Source organism: Carettochelys insculpta, chromosome 1 (genome assembly GCF_033958435.1).
Source record: "Carettochelys insculpta isolate YL-2023 chromosome 1, ASM3395843v1, whole genome shotgun sequence".
NCBI classification, from domain to species: domain Eukaryota; kingdom Metazoa; phylum Chordata; order Testudines; family Carettochelyidae; genus Carettochelys; species Carettochelys insculpta.
The window spans coordinates 356,922,305-356,941,784 of NC_134137.1; the positions used below are offsets into that span (position 1 = coordinate 356,922,305).

The 19,480-nt window shown below is 38.3% G+C and overlaps 1 protein-coding gene across 8 annotated transcripts in view; it reads right to left on the reverse strand.

The window, feature by feature from the left end:
• MAGI2 (membrane associated guanylate kinase, WW and PDZ domain containing 2) overlaps nt 1–19,480 on the reverse strand; it is a 1,201,350-nt gene that overhangs the window by 94,817 nt on the left and 1,087,053 nt on the right. The window contains exon 13 of one of the 8 annotated variants that reach the window (XM_075017302.1): nt 6,102–6,143. The exons of the other annotated variants lie outside the window; for them this stretch is intronic. Coding sequence (XP_074873403.1) covers nt 6,102–6,143 — 42 coding nt within the window. The remainder of the gene's footprint in view (nt 1–6,101; nt 6,144–19,480) is intronic. 8 annotated transcript variants of the gene reach the window in all.

Consider the following 19,480-nt stretch of genomic DNA (forward strand, 5'->3'; position numbering starts at 1 on the left):
TCCATCATCAGTGATGGTATTTACTTTGTAACTTTAGTTTAGTTCTTCAAGATCTTAAAAAAATAATTTGATTTAGGAGATGAAGACATTTGAAGAATTATCAAAACTAATTAGATAATGAAGCACTCATGAAAATACCATTTTAATCTAGACAGACATGAACAGTCTGCCAAACTGTGTAATATAGTTTTACAGTATTTCAGTCTGACTATACACTTAAAAAACAGAATTTTGGTGATAGTTGGCATTTGAAACTCCTAAAATGAAGGGTTTTAAATGTCCATATAACATTAACTCAAACAACCTCCCACTCAATTAACATTTCAGGAGCTTTATAAAACATTAAATTTCCTGTTTTTCTTATCACTCAACTTGACCGTAAAAATATGTTCTATGCTGAAATTTATCATACAACCTTTCAGATCATAAGCACAACATATTTTTAAAATGAAATTCCTGTTAAATCTCTAAAAAATATTTAGTTAATTTAAAAGCTACTCTTGTACAAGAAGTTAAACGTTGGGCTTCTGTGCACTCATTACAAAAAGAGGAAATAAATTTTTAAAGGAAATACAGTGAAACAGTGAACTTTCAAGAGATTGACAAGAATTGGCTGCCTAATAAAGATGGGCTGCCATTTTAATCTGTTTCAGCAAAAACACTGAAGAGCTCTGTGGTACACTGAACACTAACAAACTATGAATTTTCAATGCCACAGGATATGAAAGTATCTAGCTCCCTACCTATTGAAACCTTTCCTCATGAGTTCTTGCATATGTGATCACATCATAGTTACATAAAACTGGTAAATTTTAATTTATTTTTATCATTTCAACATTCACTTAAAACCATTTAAAATTAAATGGAAGGTCAAATGTCTAATATTATTGATCATTACTGCAATTAGAATGGAAAGGAATGTATATATTAAATGGCATTTGTTAAGATTAGCAGTCAGGGCTTTAGTATTACTTCAACAATAATAGTTCTACAATAATCACACAATTTTAATTTTACAAGTACTTATGATTCTCCTTTTATTATCTTGTTAAAAACTCTTACCAAATTTTTCAATTCCCAACACAATAAAAATTCTTTGTGGGCATAGAGTCTTCAGGATGTCAGCTTGTAACATGGCAAAAAAAAAAAAGCTGTTACAGGTTGCCGACCAGCCTTCACTAAGCAGCGAGCAATACTGACTCAACTGTATGACTGGCCGACACTGATCTACTGAGAGTGATTGACTTCCTGTCTGTTTTACAAGTACAATATCTGACTCTTCCACTTATCAGAGATACATGCTACTATATATTTTTAAATAGAGAAAAAATGCAATTCCACCTAATTTGGTGCTCTTAAAGTCTGGCACCCTAGGCGACTGCCTAGTTTGTCTGTATGGTTCTGCCGACCTTGCTGCTACAGCTGATCAGAGGCAGCTGATCTGAGGTCTCATTATAGCACTCCATCCTGGACTAGCTGTGGATTTCACCTCAGCCTGGTATGTTCATAACACTACATGCTATGCTCTTTCCACCTCCATTCCCGCCATTGGAAACTCTTTGCACTGAAGCTTGTGGGGCAGCAGGGTGAAGCATAAAGCTACAACATTGTGGTTCTGTACTATGGCTATGCTGACTCCACAGCCCCTGTGGTGTTTTAATGAGCCTTCTGTGTTGCTGGACTGTTCACGACGGAATCTATCCCAAGGCATTTTGATGTGAAGAACTGATGCAAAACCAGAAGGTGCATTGACATTACATGGAGTCAATGAGCAGCCATTGGCATTCAGTCTCGGACTGGGTCACATTCAAAAATTGTTTTACGTCAATGAGGATCTTCCTATTGACTTCAGTATGCTTTGGATAAGGCCTGAAGCTGTCACTCTTGTGATGAGAGCTGCACTCCGGGCTGAACTTGTGTGAATACTGAGGACTTCAAAAGTCAGACCTGGCCACCAGAGGCTTCAGTAGTTGCAGAGAAGCTGTTGTGGTCAATCATGTCAATAATTTGTGTGAAAGTATAGGTTGACCCTCTGTAATCTAGCACCCTCAGCAGCTGACTGGTGCTTTATGAGAGAATTTGCTGTGCACTACTCGTGTCCACCATGAAACAGTGAGTAGCAGTTCAGTGCTAGCTGATCTTCTCCTGTGCATGAGCCATGACACAGGCAGCCTGCACAGGGAATCAGAATGTGCCTTAGACCCCTTACTTCCATGTGCAAGTTAGCTAACAGTTGATCACTGAAGTTCATAAAGACTGGTTCCTTGTTTGTTTGTTTGTTTAAAGTGAGCTTTTTCTACTACAGGTTGAACCTTTCTAGGCCACCTCCCTTAGGACCTCACCATTGCTGAACCAGAGAATTTGCCAAACCATGGGAAGTCAATATTGTCTAGCACATTACCAACTCTTCCACTGCTTACTGGGCTCTTAGAAGACAAGGTCCCTCCCAAAGGCACTTAAACAAAGTTAACTGTCATGGGGTAAGAGGGAAGATCCTATCTTGTATTGGTAACTGGTTAAAAGTTCGGAAACAAAGGATAGGAATACATGGTCAGTTTGTAGAATGGTAAATAGTGGTGTCCCCCAGGGGTCTGTACTGGGACCAGTCCTGTTCAACATATTTATAAATGATCTGGAAAAAGGAATAAACAGTGAGGTGACAACATTTGCAGCTGACACAAAACTACTGAAAATAGTTAAGTTCAAAGCAGACTGTGAAGAGCTACAAAAGGATCTCAATAAATTGGGTGACTGGGCAACGAAATGGCAGATGAAATCCAATGTTGATAAATGCAAAGTGATGCACATTGGAAAATATAATTCAAACTATACATATAAAATGATGGGGTCTGACTCAGCTGTTACCACTCAAGAAAGAGATCTTGGAGTCATTGTGGATAGTTCTCTGAAAACATTCACTCAATGTGCAGCAGCAGTCAAAGAAGCTAAGAAAATGTTGGGAATCGTTAAGAAAGGAATAGATAATAAGGCAGAAAGGCTGTGTCTACATGTGCCACTTCTTCTGGAAGTGGCATAGTAATGAGTGTCTGGAAGATGCTAATGAGGCATGGATGTAAATTTCCCAGACTCCGAACGTCTTCTGGACTCTGAATCACGTGTCTATATGCTAATGAGGCATGGGAAATTTGCATCCATGCCTCATTAGCATCTTCTGGATGGCTCATTACCATGACGCTTCTGGAAGAAGTGGAACTTTTAGACACAGCCAAAATGTCATATTATCTCTATATAAATCCATGGTAAGTCCACATATGGAATAGTGTGTGCAAATGTGGTCGCCCATCTGAAAAAAGATATATTGGGATGGGAAAAGGTTCAGAAAAGGGCAACAAAAATGGTTAAGGGTATGGAACGTCTGCCATGTGACGAGAGATTAATAAGACTGGGACTTTTTAGCTTGGAAAAAAGATGATTAAGGGGGGATATGAAAGAGGTATATAAACTCATGACTGGTGTGGAAAAAGTAAATAAGGAATTGTTATTTAGTGCTTCTCACAACACAAGAACTAGGGGTTACCAAATGAAATTAGTAGGCAGCAGGTTTAAAACAAACAATAGGAAACATTTTTTCACACAACGCACAGCTAGCCTGTGAAATTCCTTGCTGGAGGATGTTGTGAAGGCCAAGACTATAGTAGAGTTTAAAAAAGAACTAGATAAATTCATGGAGGATAGGTCCATCAATGGCTGTTAGCCAAGATGGGCATAGACAGTCCCTCGCCTATGTTTGCCAGAGGCTGGAAATGGGCAACAGGGAATTGATCACTTGATGATTACCTGTTCTGTCCATTCCCTGTCGGGCAACTAGTATTGGCCACTCTTGGAAGACAGGATACTGGTCTTGATGGACCTATGGTCTGATGCAGTATGGCTGTTTTTATGTTCTTAAGACATTTAGAGATAAATTAAAACTAAATAGCAGCACAGAACACTGAGAGCCAGGACTGGTGGCTGTAAACAAAATTTACAGGACCGTGGGAAACTTGGCCACACCAATATTAATTGACAGCTAACTAAAATCATGCCAGACCCTGGATATTGTTGAGCCAGAGAGCGTTAGACTGAGAGGTTCATCTGTGGAGTGTTTGGCCGAGAAGAGACAACACTAACTGAAGCACCAACTTATAAAACAATCTAGGATCCACATTGTTCTGTGAACTCCAAGACTATGTCTAGATTGAAGAGATCTTTTGGCAAATTGTGCAATGCATTTGCATATCACCTGATGACAGTTCTGTTGGGATAGACTTTCCCAACATTTGACCCATCTGTACAGGGCCAAGTGTTGGGAAAACACCCTTTGCTGACCCATCCCTTCTTCCTCATTGAACAAGGATGAGCAGGATGTCAGCAGAAGGCTCCTGGGGCGGCAGACTTCTTTGGGGAGACCTCTGGGCTCCCAACAGAAACCCTACACTCTAAGACACAGCCCAAGAGATCAACAGTGATCTGTTCACAATACAGTAGGGGTGCTCTAGAACAAACACAAATTCCAACCGCTGAATCCTGATAAAGACGAAACGTGATTTATTATATGAAAATTACTCTTTAGTGTATTGTTAATGAACACCCGTGAGCTCTCACACATACTTTGAATATGAAAGGGCTATCATCTCTCAATTTGATTCTTGTACTCTATTCATCTAAGTCCCTAGGTGCACTTCACATTGATAAATGGACAAAGAGTTGTTCCTTTAAGGCATAAAACTAGAGAAGATATGTCACTGAAAATGATTGATTTGGTTTATGAATGATTTCAAGCCTCAGAAATGCAAAGAGTGATATTTGTATGAATTAATTTGGCACATGGGATGAAGCTGTAATTAAATATTTCTTCTTGAAGCTATTCTACATTTTAATTAAAACAAGAATTTGGAGCTTTGTTAGAAAAAATTGGCAGTCCTGCTGTGCTTATTCATGTTTTCTGCTAAAAATAAGCATTTGTTTGAACTTTCTCTCTCAAGGTGAATACCAAGAGAGAGAGAAAAAAAGAAGAAATAAAGAACAAGCGACTAAATCTGGAATTTGAACATTATTATTATAAGCTGTGGTTAATGTGAAAACACGCTATATCCACACCAGAGTTACAAAAAGAAAAAGATGAATTTTTTTTAGGGCATTTATGAACCTGCTAGTCTCCAGCATTAGTGGTATTTTCAATTTGCACAATTCTAATTTTCATATATGCAAAGGAAGTAAAAGAAGGCTGCACAATAGAAAATAAGTAAGCTTAATAATTAGATCTGTGTTCTAATGGAGAGTTATGCTATTCCAGGAGGAATTTTGTAGTCAATCTGTAAGCCTTAGAGGATGAATCAAGCAAACAAACAAACAAACAAACACACACACACAAAGTAAAAGCTGTTTTTTTCGAGCCTTAAGGCACAAAAGACAAGGTACTTATATGCATAAACATTTGCAGGATATGGGCCTTAAAGAGAGCTTGAATGGGAAAGACAATCAATATTCACCATACCAACAGCACTTGTTGCAATATTTTAACAACATGAGATTTCAGGAAATGGAATGATTTTTTTTTCTAAATCGATGTACTGTTGACATTTCAAATGAATGAAGGCAATTCAAACATCCACAAAGATCTTATTCTCAAAAAATATTTTTTAACAAATAAAAGATGCATGAATGAAATAAACTTGTGCATAACTCATCCTTTCTGTTTTTAGCTCATGAACCTTGGATTCATTGCAAGGCACAGACAGATTCCTTTTGGAATTGGATATAGTGGAATATTTTAGGGTAGTAGCGTTATGTGAATGAATATTAACAACACCAAAAAACATATCAAACACTGTTACGTGAACAGACATGTTGGCTGATGAAAAGGGAACACTTCACTCTACTCTAAATAACACTCCACATTAAGAAGATGGTTATGTTTATCATTCTTTAACCCTGTCTAGTTAAATAACAAAATTCCTGAAAGCTGTCCTATATAGAATGATGATTGGAAACTCATGATTAGCTATAACCCAGAGCAACGATTAAAGGAAGAATAGTTACTTTAACATAAAATGGAGGACAGTTATTTTACAAAACAATGAAGGCTAAAGAATACTTGCCAGAGGAATCCACTCGAAAACCAGTCCTGGGCGGCACTTGCTCTGAATAGGAAAATGGGGAATTAAAAGATGAAATACGTTTCTCCAGATATTTAAAGATGTAGGGCCACTTTTTCTTTCATGATCCAAGTTGTTAAAGTGCAACTGCTATCCATTCTTAGATATGATTCCTCCCACGTTTTTGTAGACTGATGTAGTTTAGTTAGATATAACTATTTATATACCATCCAATTAATTTCTTTGAAAAGTGTAATTGATAGTAAGCAGCTAGCATCCCTTCAGCTGAAGTGGCAATTACCTTACATTGATGTTAATGTAATTGACATTGTAGATGTTATTGGAAATGGTTATATTTATTCATCAGCAACAGCAAAAGAGAAAATTAATAGGTTGAAGTTAAAGGACTTAGCCCTGCTTTCACCAAGGTTTACTGCAAATCTCTTACTATCACCAATGGGAGCAGGTGTTTGCACAAGAGATGTGTATGACAACCCAAAACAGGCGAAGCTGAGTCAAACAAGAAAACCGAGTTCACATGCACAGTTCTTTTGCTTTTATAATGGTGAACTCATTCTTTATCTCTGCTGAGCCCTGCAAGTGAGTTGCAACAAGTTCTCCTTCATTAGCCAACGACAACTGGGTAAATCAGGCTGTTTCATAGCCAATCTGCCTTTTCTATAAAAGCATGGTTTGTATTTGCTGCTACAAGAGACGTACCTTCTAACAATACCAGTACCTGTAGGAAAACCATTAAATGGAGAAGCACATGTTAATTTCCTAAGTTAAAAGCATCTCAGCATGGAAATAACCGAGAGCTCTCACAAAGGATGAATGGGCTTTCTTGGAGCAGCTCCAGTCCATCACAGATCATTAAAAATCTCTCATGGGAAAATATAGTAGGATGATGTTCACTTGAAAGTTGATGATCAATATTACTTATACTAATTTAGAAACCATTTCCACACAATGGGTGACACAGTATTAGCACCTGCTGAATGTGTTGAGGGATCAAAGCAAAGCTGCATGAAACACCAAAGAACTATGTATACTGATGAAAGAGAGATTACCTACAGTGCCATTTAATTCATGCAGTGGTTATTGCTAAAATGAGGAGCAGGTGTTTTTTAAGGAAGCAGATGCCCTCAGTTTAAAAAGCTAGTTAGTTAATACTGTGAATTTTCTACTGGGTTTTCACAAATGCATAAGAGACCTAGGAGCACCATTCTCAGGCCACATTTAAACTGTATGTGTATTTCAAAATAATTCATGCAATTTACACAATGTTAATTGTGTAAATTATCTCAAAATGCCTTATTTTGAACTTGGTACCATCCAAACAGCACCAAGGTTTGAAATAAGGGCCTATTCCAAAAGTTCCATTATCCCTCTCACGACTAGGGGTAGCGGAACTGGAACACCGCTTTCTAAATAGCCACAGCATTGCTATCTCAGGATACCTCTGATTCCAAAATAGCACACACGGTCTAAACATAGCCTCATTGACTTTCAATGGGATTCATGATCTCAAGTCACTTAGTGTTAGATTCACAAGAGGAACATTGGAGCCAAACTTCCTAGTAAGGATAGTAACAAAGAGGAAGCCGTGCTAGTAAGGACTTTAAGTTAGATGCCACTGGAATTCACAGGCCCCCTTTCCATAGTAGTCACCTAATCCTATAGGTGCTTAAAGCTCCTAGGTGCCTAGCAGATATGTGCACAGCTGGGTAGGGCTAAACCTTCATTGCCGAGCTCACATATAAGCCATGTGGGATTCACAAAGTAGGTGTTATGCTCACCTATTTCATCTTTAGATCCTGACATGTTAGGCATGCTCTGAGGTTGTCTTTGAGTATGCCTAAAAGATTGGGTCCCACATAAATCAGATATCGGAGGGGTAGCCGTGTTAGTCTGGATCTGTAACAGCAACGAAGGGTCCTGTGGCACCTTATGGACTAACAGAAAAGTTTTGAGCATGAGCTTTCGTGAGCACAGACTCACTTCATCAGATGCTGGTCTTGGAAATCTGCAGGGCCAGGTATAAATAAGCCAGAACAAGGGTGGGGATAACAAGGTTAGCTCAGTCAGCAAGGGTGAGGTTTACTACCAGCAGTTGCCTCACCCTTGCTGACTGAGCTAACCTTGTTATCCCCACCCTTGCTCTGGCTTATTTATACCTGGCTCTGCAGATTTCCAAGACCAGCATCTGATGAAGTGAGTCTGTGCTCACGAAAGCTCATGCTCAAAACTTTTCTGTTAGTCTATAAGGTACCAGGAAACCCTTTGTTGCTGTTACAGAAATCAGAGGAAGAGATGGTGCTGCCTCTGCCACTCATGCAGCTAAGTGGTTAGAGCTGCAGGCTCTAATTCCTGTTCTGTTTGCTTCAGAGGAGGGACTTGAACCTGTTCTCCCCTGTCCCAAGTGAATGTCAGGACTTCCTTTTTGTTTGCAGTGTTGTGCTAGATGTACTGGTCTCAGGGCATTAGTTACAGAATATTTGAGATAAAATTTTTTATTGGACCTGTTGTTGAAGGAGACAAACTTTCAAGCTACACAGAAGGAGCACAAAAGCTTGTCTCTTATATTAACAGAAGCTGCTCCATTATATATTATCTCTTCCACTTTCCCTGTTTAATGTAGCTGTGTGAACACAGTTGCAAGACCCCTTTGAAAATCCCACCATCAATGCACAATGGAACGTGTTTTAAGTGAACATACGAACAGCTGATGAAAAATCTCAGTACCAAAACCAGGGTTAGCAATTACTGAAATGACTGTCAAAACTTGTTCTTAGTGGAGGTTTTTATAGATTTTAATGGCATATTTAAAAGACACAGATATTTTAATGCAAAACAAAAACCAACTTCCTCTTGATAGGCTCAATAAGATTTTATCCTTGCAGATACCTAAGTGTTTTATACTGGTCACACACCTAGAATTACTTTCTCAAATGGTTCTAAGACTGGTTCATTTTGCATTGCTTATTTATGCTTATCAATCTTTTGAGTACCATTTGCTCTTGACTACAAGCAGCATTCTGAATAAAGCACTTAATTGTAAGAAATTAGGCAAAAAATCACTTACACAGGTTAATAGTCCCACAAGTTTAAGTCTCCATGTTTTGAGCTCTTTCCATTTGTATAAGCACCACCTTCTACTCTGAGTCTAGTTAAACACATTAAATTAAGGTTCTTTTCTCTCGCTCTCTATGCAACACTACATAATCTCTCATTGTACTATTCATTTTTTGCCACAAATCAGCAATGCATCAATTAATACTTACTTTCAACTCATTCAAATCCTCACAGATTTGGAAAATAGTGTATTGCTACCTCCCAGGTGCTGAAGCAATCCTAAAGGGAAGTTGCTTAAATATATGACTGTTGAAAAAGATAATCTAAAGATGTAGATTTTGGCACCTCCTCTGACCATGGGGAAGAGTGATATCCCTTAAAGCTTAAAAGGTTATGGAGGTTTCTTCTCCATACACTAACCAAGTCATGAAATACAACAGAGGATTTATAGGAATACTATTTCCTCTCTGAAAAGGGAAGTGTTACCATTAGGACAGAAGAGCAGTTTGGGATCTGGTCTCTCATATTCTGCAAAGTGCCAGCAGAGAGTATGTGATGAAAGAAGATCTTTGAGAGCAACCTGAAGAATTATTTTAAAAGGAGCTCTCCGTTCATCAGCATCCTTCTACCCCCATTATTGATTGCAGACATGTAAATTGTTCTTTTTAAACTCATATCACTCAGTGTTTAAACAGCCTCAAAAACCTGAAGAACAGGAGATTCAAAGTGAAGAGGAAGATACGATTTGAAGATCTTGACCTTTTGTCCCCTCAATTTTCCCTGTCCCCTTCTCCAAATAATAATAAAATCTATCAAAATCACAGAAGAAGTCATTGTAACTTAGAAATATGTTAACTAATATAGTAATCTGACTGATGGAGCTTGCTACTTGTGACATGTGTCCCTGTAACACAAGATTACTAGATGGGTTTGGAATCATCCTCAACCAATCAGGTTTTCCATTCCTTGAATCATCCTATAGCTCTTCTCTGCATCTCTTCCAGTTTGAATTCATCATTCTTAAATATGGGAGATCAGAACTGCACACTGTATTCCAGATGAGGTCTCACCAGTGTGGTACTAACACTTCCCTGTGTCTACTGGAAATACCTTGCCTGATGTATTCTAGGATTGCATTAGACTTTTTTCAAGACTGCAGCACATTAAAAAGTTAATTATGATTAATCACACTGTTGAACAATACTTGAAAACCTTTTACATATTTTTGTCTTTTTTACATTTTGAAATATTGTTATTTAAATTACTACACAGAATACAAAGCATAATGTGCTCACTTTATTTTTGATTATAAATATTTGCATGGTAAAAATAAAAGAACTAGTATTTTTCAATTCAACAAATACAAGCACTTGAGTGCAATCTCTTTATCATGAAATTTGAACTTACAAGCATAGAATTACATAAAAAAACTGCATTTAAAAATAAAACAATGTGAAACTTCAGAGCCTAGAAAAGCCACTCTGTCCTACTTCTTAAATAGCCAGCTGCTCAGACAAACAACTTTGTTTAAATTTTCAGGAGTTAATGCTGGCCACCTCTTGTTTACTCTGTCGTCTGAAAGTGAGAACAGGCATTTGTCTGACACTGTTTCAGCCATGTCGTAAAATATGCTAAAGATTCATGTCTCCCTTCATGCTTCAACTACTAATCCAGAGAATGTGTCCATGCTGATGATGAGTTCTCTTAGATAATGATCAAAAGCACCGTGGACTGATGCATATTAATTTTCACCATCAGAGTCAGATGTCAGCAGCAGAAGGTTGATTTCCCTTTTTGGTGGTTCTGCTTCAGAGGGAAGTAGAGAGTTGCATTTTTAAGACTTCTAGAAGCATGACTCATACTAGGTCCCCCTCAGCTTTTCAAGGGCAGTTCAGATTCTAAAACCTTGGGTTAAATGTTATAGTAATCTTTAGAAAATTCACATTGGTACCTTCTTTGCATTTTATCAAATCTGCAGTGAAAGTGTTCCTAAAATGAACAACTTGTTTGGGGTCATAACCCGAGACTGCTATAACATGAAATATGTGACAATGCAGGTAAAACTGCAGGAAACACATACTTCTCCCTCCCCTCGAGAAGTTCAAACATGTAATTAAATAATGTAATTATATTTTTAATAAGTGTCATTAGCATGGAAGCCCATGCCCTCTGGAACTGCTCCTGGAGCATGAAGAGAATACAAATATTTTGCATATCTGGCCTGTAAAAACCTTGCAATGGCACCTACAAAATGTGATGTGAATGCCTGGTCTCATTTTCAGGTGACATTGCAAATACTAAGCAGACAGCATTATCTCCTATAAAAGTAAACAAACTTGTTTGTCTAAGCAATTGACTGAACAAGAAGAAGGACTGAGTGGACTCATAGGGTCTAGAGTTTTACATTGTTTTATTTTTGAATACTATTATTTTTGTACATAATTCTACATTTGTAAGTTCAACTTTCATGATAAAGAGATTGTACTGTAGCACTTGTAACTGGTGAATTAACAAATATGATCTCTTTTGTTTTTTATAGTGTCAATATTTGAAATGAAAAGAAATATAAAGTAAGCACTATGTGCCTTGTGTACTGGGAGGTAACTGAAATGGCCTATTTCAAAATAGCACTATTTCATGTCAAAATAGCACCTATTTCAAAATACAAGAAGAAATCCTGTGGCATCTTATAGACTAAGAACATGTCTACACTTGCCCCCTTCTTTCAGATGGGGCATGTTAATGAGGCAGTTCAGAAGATGCTAATGAGGGGCTGATATGAATATGCAGTGCCTCATTTGCATAATGGCAGCTGTGCACAATTTGAAAGTGCTGCTTTCAGAATGCATGCTGCATGTGTAGATGGGGGCCTTTCAAAAGGATCCCCTCACTTTGAAAGCCCCTTCTTCCTAAAACCAACTAGGCTAGTGGGGAGAGTTAGCTCAGTGGTTTGAGCATTAGACTGCTTAAGCTCAAGGCTGTAAGCTCAATCCTTGAGGACATCACCTAAGAATCTAGAGCCAATTGACAGAAAAAACTATCTGTCAGGGATGGTGCTTGGTCCTGCCAAGAAGGCAGGGGACTGGACTCAATGACTTCCCAAGATTCCTTCCAGCTCTATGAGATGTGTATTGCCATACACTTTTATTTAACAAGGTCATTTTTCCTTATCATGTGCCTTCCCTTTCCTCATAGCACAGTGTATTCATGGCATTAAGACAATGTAATAATATGAAGAAAGACACACCATCTTAATACTAAGCCATGGGACCTCAAGAGGAGGGCTCCTTTATTTTCTGAGCTTTAATATCTTTTCTTTTTGTAGCTTTCATTCCATACACCTCAGTAAACACATAACAGTAGGAAAAATAACACAAGAATGGGCAAGCTGAGATGCTGATTAGTTAAGCATTACTTAAAAGACATCCTGGGGTCTTTGTCTTCCAAATAAGAAGAGAGTGCAAGGTAAATGAATGGAGAAGTTGGATGAAAAGTTAGCCATTTTCATGGGTTTGTTTTTTTTTTTTTCCAGACTCTGAAATGGTTCCCAATAGTTTAATAATAGGAAATGAGAACATCTCAGAGTCTGCCACAGCCACAAAATCCCAGACTTTTGTGATCCCTTTATTCACAGATGGAAAATTTGATGTTGCCCATGTGCTGTAAGCTCTTATTTCTAATCACCTCAAGGTGAAATGAGATCTCCACAAACGTCTAGTAATTCAGAGATAGGGCATACAGCAGTCAAAACAAACATGTTCCTTATGGCAAATTCCAACTCACAAGAACGCAGTCTAGAGTACATGAACAATATTCACTCTCTTTCAAAGGCAAAGCTTTGGTATGTTGTAAGGCTATTAATTCACATTATTTCAAATGTGCAATATGAATATATGTCTTTTCTCCAGGATATATTCACAATCATTGGTCTCCTGGATGGTCGGTAATAAATATTCTAAAAAATAAGAATGGATGCAAACAGCACATTCACTTGGAGATAAAATATCTAATTTAATGAGTTGTATCTAGAGGAAAGGGAACATAATTATAGGCTGTAGTCTTCTGGTCAAAGTGCATGCAACCCGAAGGAGCAACATCTGAAGATGTCAAGTATCAGAGGGGTAGCTGTGTTAGTCTGGATCTGCAAAAGCAACGAGGGGTCTGGGGCACCTTATAGACTAACAGAAATGTATGAGCATAAGCTTTCGTGGGCAAAGACCCACTTCATCAGATCTGACGAAGTGGGTCTTTGCCCACGAAAGCTTATGCTCATACATTTCTGTTAGTCTACAAGGTGCCACAGACCCCTCGTTGCATCTGAAGATGGACTCTTTCAGTGGCTTAAGGGAAAATACAATAAGCCTCACTGAATATAAATCTGAAGATTCAAAAGTAGAAGTAATTTTGAACCAACAATTAGTCAGCTCCTGTCACCGTAAAGACTGGAGACGTATGTAGTTCTCAGGCAAAAACATCTGAGAGCAAAACAGAAATCTTATGAAGCTATTCATCAGGTCAGGACAGCAGAGAGAAATGGCTTTTTCTGGGTGTGCTTGTGCCCCACAGCCTTCGGAGATTCATACTTTCATGTTACCAGACCTGATAGGGTGCTCCTAGGCATGAATTCCTTTCCTGCACCCAAAGGCAAATTAGAGAACATTAGAAAGAGTAGGCTTCCTTCTGGCCTGTTTGCTACTGAGCAGACTCTGAAGAGCTTGATAATTTTCCTGATAAAGGTTGTACTACTGCTCAAAAAGGGTCTCTGAGGCAGAAACACTGATTAGGCAATCCATATGAAGAAACTGCTTTCTGCAGTGAAAAAGGGGGAAGCTGTGAGTGAGAAGACCACGAAAACTTACAGATCTGGGGATTGAAGGTGTAAAAATATAATGAGAACAACAAGAAGTCCTGTGGCACCTTATAGACTAACAGATATTTTGGAGCATAAGCTTTCGTGGGCAAAGACCTGCTTCATCAGATGCCTGAGTTGCGGGGGAGTGTTTCCAGAGGGTACTTAAAAAGCGGGGTCCCAGTAAAAGGGAGGGCCAGAGCTGACGAGGTCTATTCAGCAAGGTGGAAATGGCTCATTATCAGTAGTATGTATCAAAAGAGGAAAAAACAAGTCAGATCAGACAGGCCCATTGTCAGAGTCGAATGGGGAGATATTAATACCAAGGGCCGAGAAGCTGCTTTTGTAAGGGGCGAGCCACCCCCAGGCTCTGTTTAATCCTTGCTTGATGGAGTCAAATTTGCAAATAAATTGCAGTTCGAAAGCTTATGCTCCAAAATATCTGTTAGTCTATAAGGTGCCATAGGACTTCTTGTTGTTCTTAAAGCTACAGACTAATACAGCTATCTCTCTGTATATGTCCAGATGGATTCTGATGACAACTTCCAGAGTTTAGAGATGTGAAGGCAAGGATGCTTTGGTCATGGTGAGGGAGCAGAAGAGCAAGAGTGAAGGCATTGCTGGTTTGACATAGTTCATGTAGAAATGGAAGAAGAAGAGGAATGATTGTGCCTCCAAATAACTTTAGGCCAGAGTGTGATGGGATGACTATAGAGATGGCTAAGGTAATTGTACTGTATTAGCAAAGTAAGAACACAGATAAAATCTCTCTATATTATAAACAGACTCACACAGGGAGTCAACTGAAAGAGTATGTAAGTGTGAGAATCCCACACTCAAAGTGAATAGAATCTTTCACAATGTTTGGAAGGGAAGAACAGTCAGAAGTTCTACATTACTGTAGTTCTTGCTCCACTGAAAAGATCCATAACATGCGCCTTGTGCCATATACAATGGTTGGAGCCCAGGGACTATTTTGTTCAGTGATATATGGAGTAAAGGGACAAAGCCTTCACTGCACTGGAGTCCAGTTATCTGGAATGACTGGTACTTTCAGAGGAACTAAGAAAAACACCATAGATGAATTAAACTCTTCTTTTGTGTATTGAACCAGGGTAGAGACCCAGGACAAAAATTGAAAATGCTGGGGTCAGTCGGACAAGGGGCGATTTTGATAGAAATTAACTTAACCACAAAGGACTTGAAAGAATTTCTTGAGGACAGAGAAGATTCTGTCTGCCATCTCTGTGGCTTCTCTCACAGACCATTAGATGGAGGAAATGCTGAGTGCTGGAATGGAGCTTCACAGGCTCAAATTCTCATTTCAGATACTTCTAATGGACACTTTGTGTAAAAGTAGCTCTGTGCGGAAGCAGCGTTCAACAAGAAAACAAGAACTGTGAAAGGATAGCCTGACATACCCCAGTGTCCTTTCCAAACTTATACAGAAGGACCTGTTTGCCTAATTTTTCATGCATGCAATTCCCATTATATCCACAACAAAAGGAAACTATAACCTAGGACTTATTGCTTTAGTGATTACATTTAAATTTATCTTTATTATACTGTTAAATTACCATTTATAAATGCATTCTATTTCCTGGTCTGTTATTTTGTAGGCAAAAATCCATTTGTGAGTGTACTGAATACCTCTATTAGTGGTAAAAATGATACTTTATATTAACATAAAACCTTTGGGAACTACTTTTCAATTTGACAATCAAAATCACTTTTCATCCATATACCTGAGTGTCGACGTTGTCATAATCCTATTTCAAATGCTTTTGGTTATGTTTTCAGCTCACATAATCAACAAGAATATTTTGTAATGACAAATAACACTTTCTGAAAAGATGCACGGTAAAAGAATGATTTAATATGAGCCTCTTAAACTGGCTTCTCCATTTAATATTTACTCTGTCTGATTCCAAAAAGATTTATCCTAGTTTGTATATGCAACATGTAAGAATTTTTTATAGTGTAGATTGGGGTGGCAACTGACATGGAACAAAACTGCATACCACAGAGAAGGCATTTCACTATAACTTTGTCACCTTAACTATATTTTAGAGAACAGTTTGATAACAAGAAGCAATAATTTACATTTACATTTATACAGTATCTTCATGATTTATCTCAAAGCACTTTACACAGATTGGAAAGCATTGTAGTAAGCTACAGCTACACTGCAGCCGTAACTCGAAATAACTTATGCACTTTTTTTGTTTACAGGCAAGTACAATGGAGTTTCTGTTACGAATAGTTTATACCATAAGGAACATTGTGTCCTATAGAGTCCTAACAACTTTTCACATCAGTGCTTGATATGTTACTGCAGGTGATGCTGGGCAAATCATGCCTCATAAACTTTATATTTACAACAATCAGTATTCAATATAGAAAAGTAACTGAGGGAAACTTGGGAGAACCTGCGGACAGACCCACTTCTTCAGACCATAGCCATACCAGAACAGACTCAATATTTAAGGCATAGAGAACAAAAATAGTAATCAAGGTTGACAAATCAGAAAAAAAATTATCAAGATGAGCAAATCAGAGAGTAGAGGGGCCAGGGTAGGGGGCTTCAAGAATTAGATACTTGGCTTAATCTAATTCTTGACTCCCCACACAACCCCACCCCTCTACTCTCTGATTTGCTCATCTTGATAATTTTTTTTCTGATTTGTCAACCTTGATTACTATTTTTGTTCTCTGTGCCTTAAATATTGAGTCTGTTCTGGTCTGGCTATGGTCTGAAGATGTGGGTCTGTCCCACAAAAGCTCACCTAATAAATTATTCTGTTAGTCTTTAAAGTGCTACTTTACTGCTTTTCTGTTATGATAGAACTTGTCTAAGCTGATCATAATATTCACTGATTTTTGTTACTTCAGATTTTATAGTTTCTCCTCATTTTCACATCTTTGTATTCTAGCAAGAAAATAATTAAACATGTCAAATTCAGAAGACTGTCTGGTATTTAACTCTTGACAAGGAAAAATGTTGGCTCTTTGGCTGAAGCAATAACAGCTGCTGCATGGCAAATATTTTTTATTTCCTTCTACCATCTGTTGCTCCTGAACCATATATTTAGCGTTCATTGTTATCAATTGGTTGTACATGTATCAAGCAAAGTATGATATGATTCTTTACACTGAAGTAGGGAGGACAAAATGTCTTCAGAGCAACTAAACCTTACAGGTAAAAATTGTACTCATGGAAAAATTATCTGTAGGGTTCCTGTTTAATATAAACAAATCTCCTTGGCAATATGCTGCAGCAAAGTAATAATTTCATATATGAATGTAAGCTCTAAGGAGCCAATTGTTATAGCAGTGTGGTAGGAAGGCTCTCCTTATTCCTCTATGTTGTCAGACATTTTGGATGATATTAAGGGCTCCTATTATTCTGTGGATATTGTGACATCTTTCCAAATTGCCTTCTGTTGACTTTCCTTTGACTGCTTGGAGCTGTTTCCAAGAGATTTTGTTGCTTTCAGGTGTTTACAGCAACAAATGGTAGACTTTAGAGAGAATTACAGCAAATGAAGCAAAGTTGCCCACCAATATTTGAAGCAGTGAATCATATGTCATGTTTATCACTGTTTAAACTTGCAGTTATATAAAATATTCATAAAGTGAATGTACAGTTGTAGCCTGGATATTTGGATTCAGAAGTTTAGTTTAAAATTCACATACAAATACAACATAAAATGAGTTCCCTGCCTAACACATCCCATCAAAAATCCGTATCAGGTCAGAAAGATATGTCATATGCCAAGGCTAGCAAAATATTCTGTTAGGTAAGAAAGTGGAAAGTAAACCACCATAATCCTCTATAGAGAAGTTAAGTGAGGTGCATGAGTTAAGCAGTTTAACAGTAGAGCTTCAAACAGAAATAAGGAGGCCTGATTCATGTGACTTTGCCCTAACAAAGGGCTACACTCCTGCCCTAGTTATCATATTTAAAAATGGTCGCAAATATCAAGTCATGATAGGAGAGTGTCTGTAAAGTGTTTTGAGATCCTCAGGTGAAAGGGGCTATATACATAAAAAATAGCAGTAGCACTGTATTAAGCTGAGCTGACCTAATAAATACAGTTTAATTCTGATGATGAAACAAATATCTAGCACAACCTCTTTCTTTTCAAACGATCCCACTATAGGATTAGTTGGATTTTTGGGGAAAAATGAAAACTTTCCCCCCCTAAGGTCAGACCATGAGACTGTGGCAATAAGTCTATTTTGGGATGAGTGCTTTATCTTTAAACTTTTCTTTTAAACTTTAAGAATATGCTGAAGAGTATCAAACTGACAGAACCATCTGGTATGAGGCCTGGTGCATGTTATTTTGAAAGCCCTCTCCCATCCCTCCCACCCTTCAACCTACACATTCGCTGACAATCCTTTGACAGGTTAATAGGTTCCCTGCCCTTTGTTTCTCACACTGCCAGCTTATTGATCTGTGGGAAGGAGTCATGCTTTGGGTATGAGAAGTTTCAGAATCAAATCCCATATAACCCTTCCAGGGCCCTGAGTTTGTCCTATCCCTTTAAATTAAATGGGTGGGTGGCTTAGGCTTGGTCTACACTAGGGAGTTAAGTTGATTGCAGATACGCAATTCTAGTTATGGAAATTGGATAGCTAAAATGGACTTACCTGCAATTGACTTACTTGGCTGTACACATAGACGAAGGTATAAAGGGAAAATTTCTCCTGTCACCTTCCCTTACTCCTTGCCACAGTAAGGCGTACGGGGTCAACCGCTGACTCCAGGCAGTTCGATTTTGCACATCTCTACTAAATGCATGAAATCGAACTCTGGAAGATGGACCCAGACTGTGTTGGTCTTCCTGGGAGTGTAGACATACCTTTAGTTGGCTAAAGGTACCTAACAGGTTTAAATTCATCCAGAACCACCTGTCTCTGAGGTCTGGTAAATATTTTCAAACTTATGGGAGGCCTGGCACTTCTCCCAGGGCAAAAGCCCTGAGCTCTGGTGCCATCCAGTGGGGGTGGAAGTGCTGAGGCCCAGCACCTCCTGAAAGGCTGAAGCCTTGGGCCTCAGGGCTCCAGGAAATACTTTGTGAGAATATAAGCCTTGCTGCCTAGTAACTTTGAGATACTTGGTTCAAATTTCAGCAAGCCTGGAGTTGGGTTTCTGGGAATTATTAACTGGCCGTTTTTCTAAAAAGCTTTCCTCTAGGAATTTTTGTAGGAGTTCTATGTCCTGTGTTATATAGGAGGTCAGCCTAGATTCCCTTCTGGCCTTGGAATCTATGAATATATTACATAATAAAGTGATGGCGAGTGTGGAGAAAATAGTTTGCTTGATCAATTCAAATTGTGAAAGAGCTTTGTCCATGACATCTATTGAACTAAAATGGCAGGAAGAATGGAGACTTTGCTGGGCTCAGAAGAATGATTTCATGTTGTGGGGGTAAGAGTGTGTGAAGAAGAA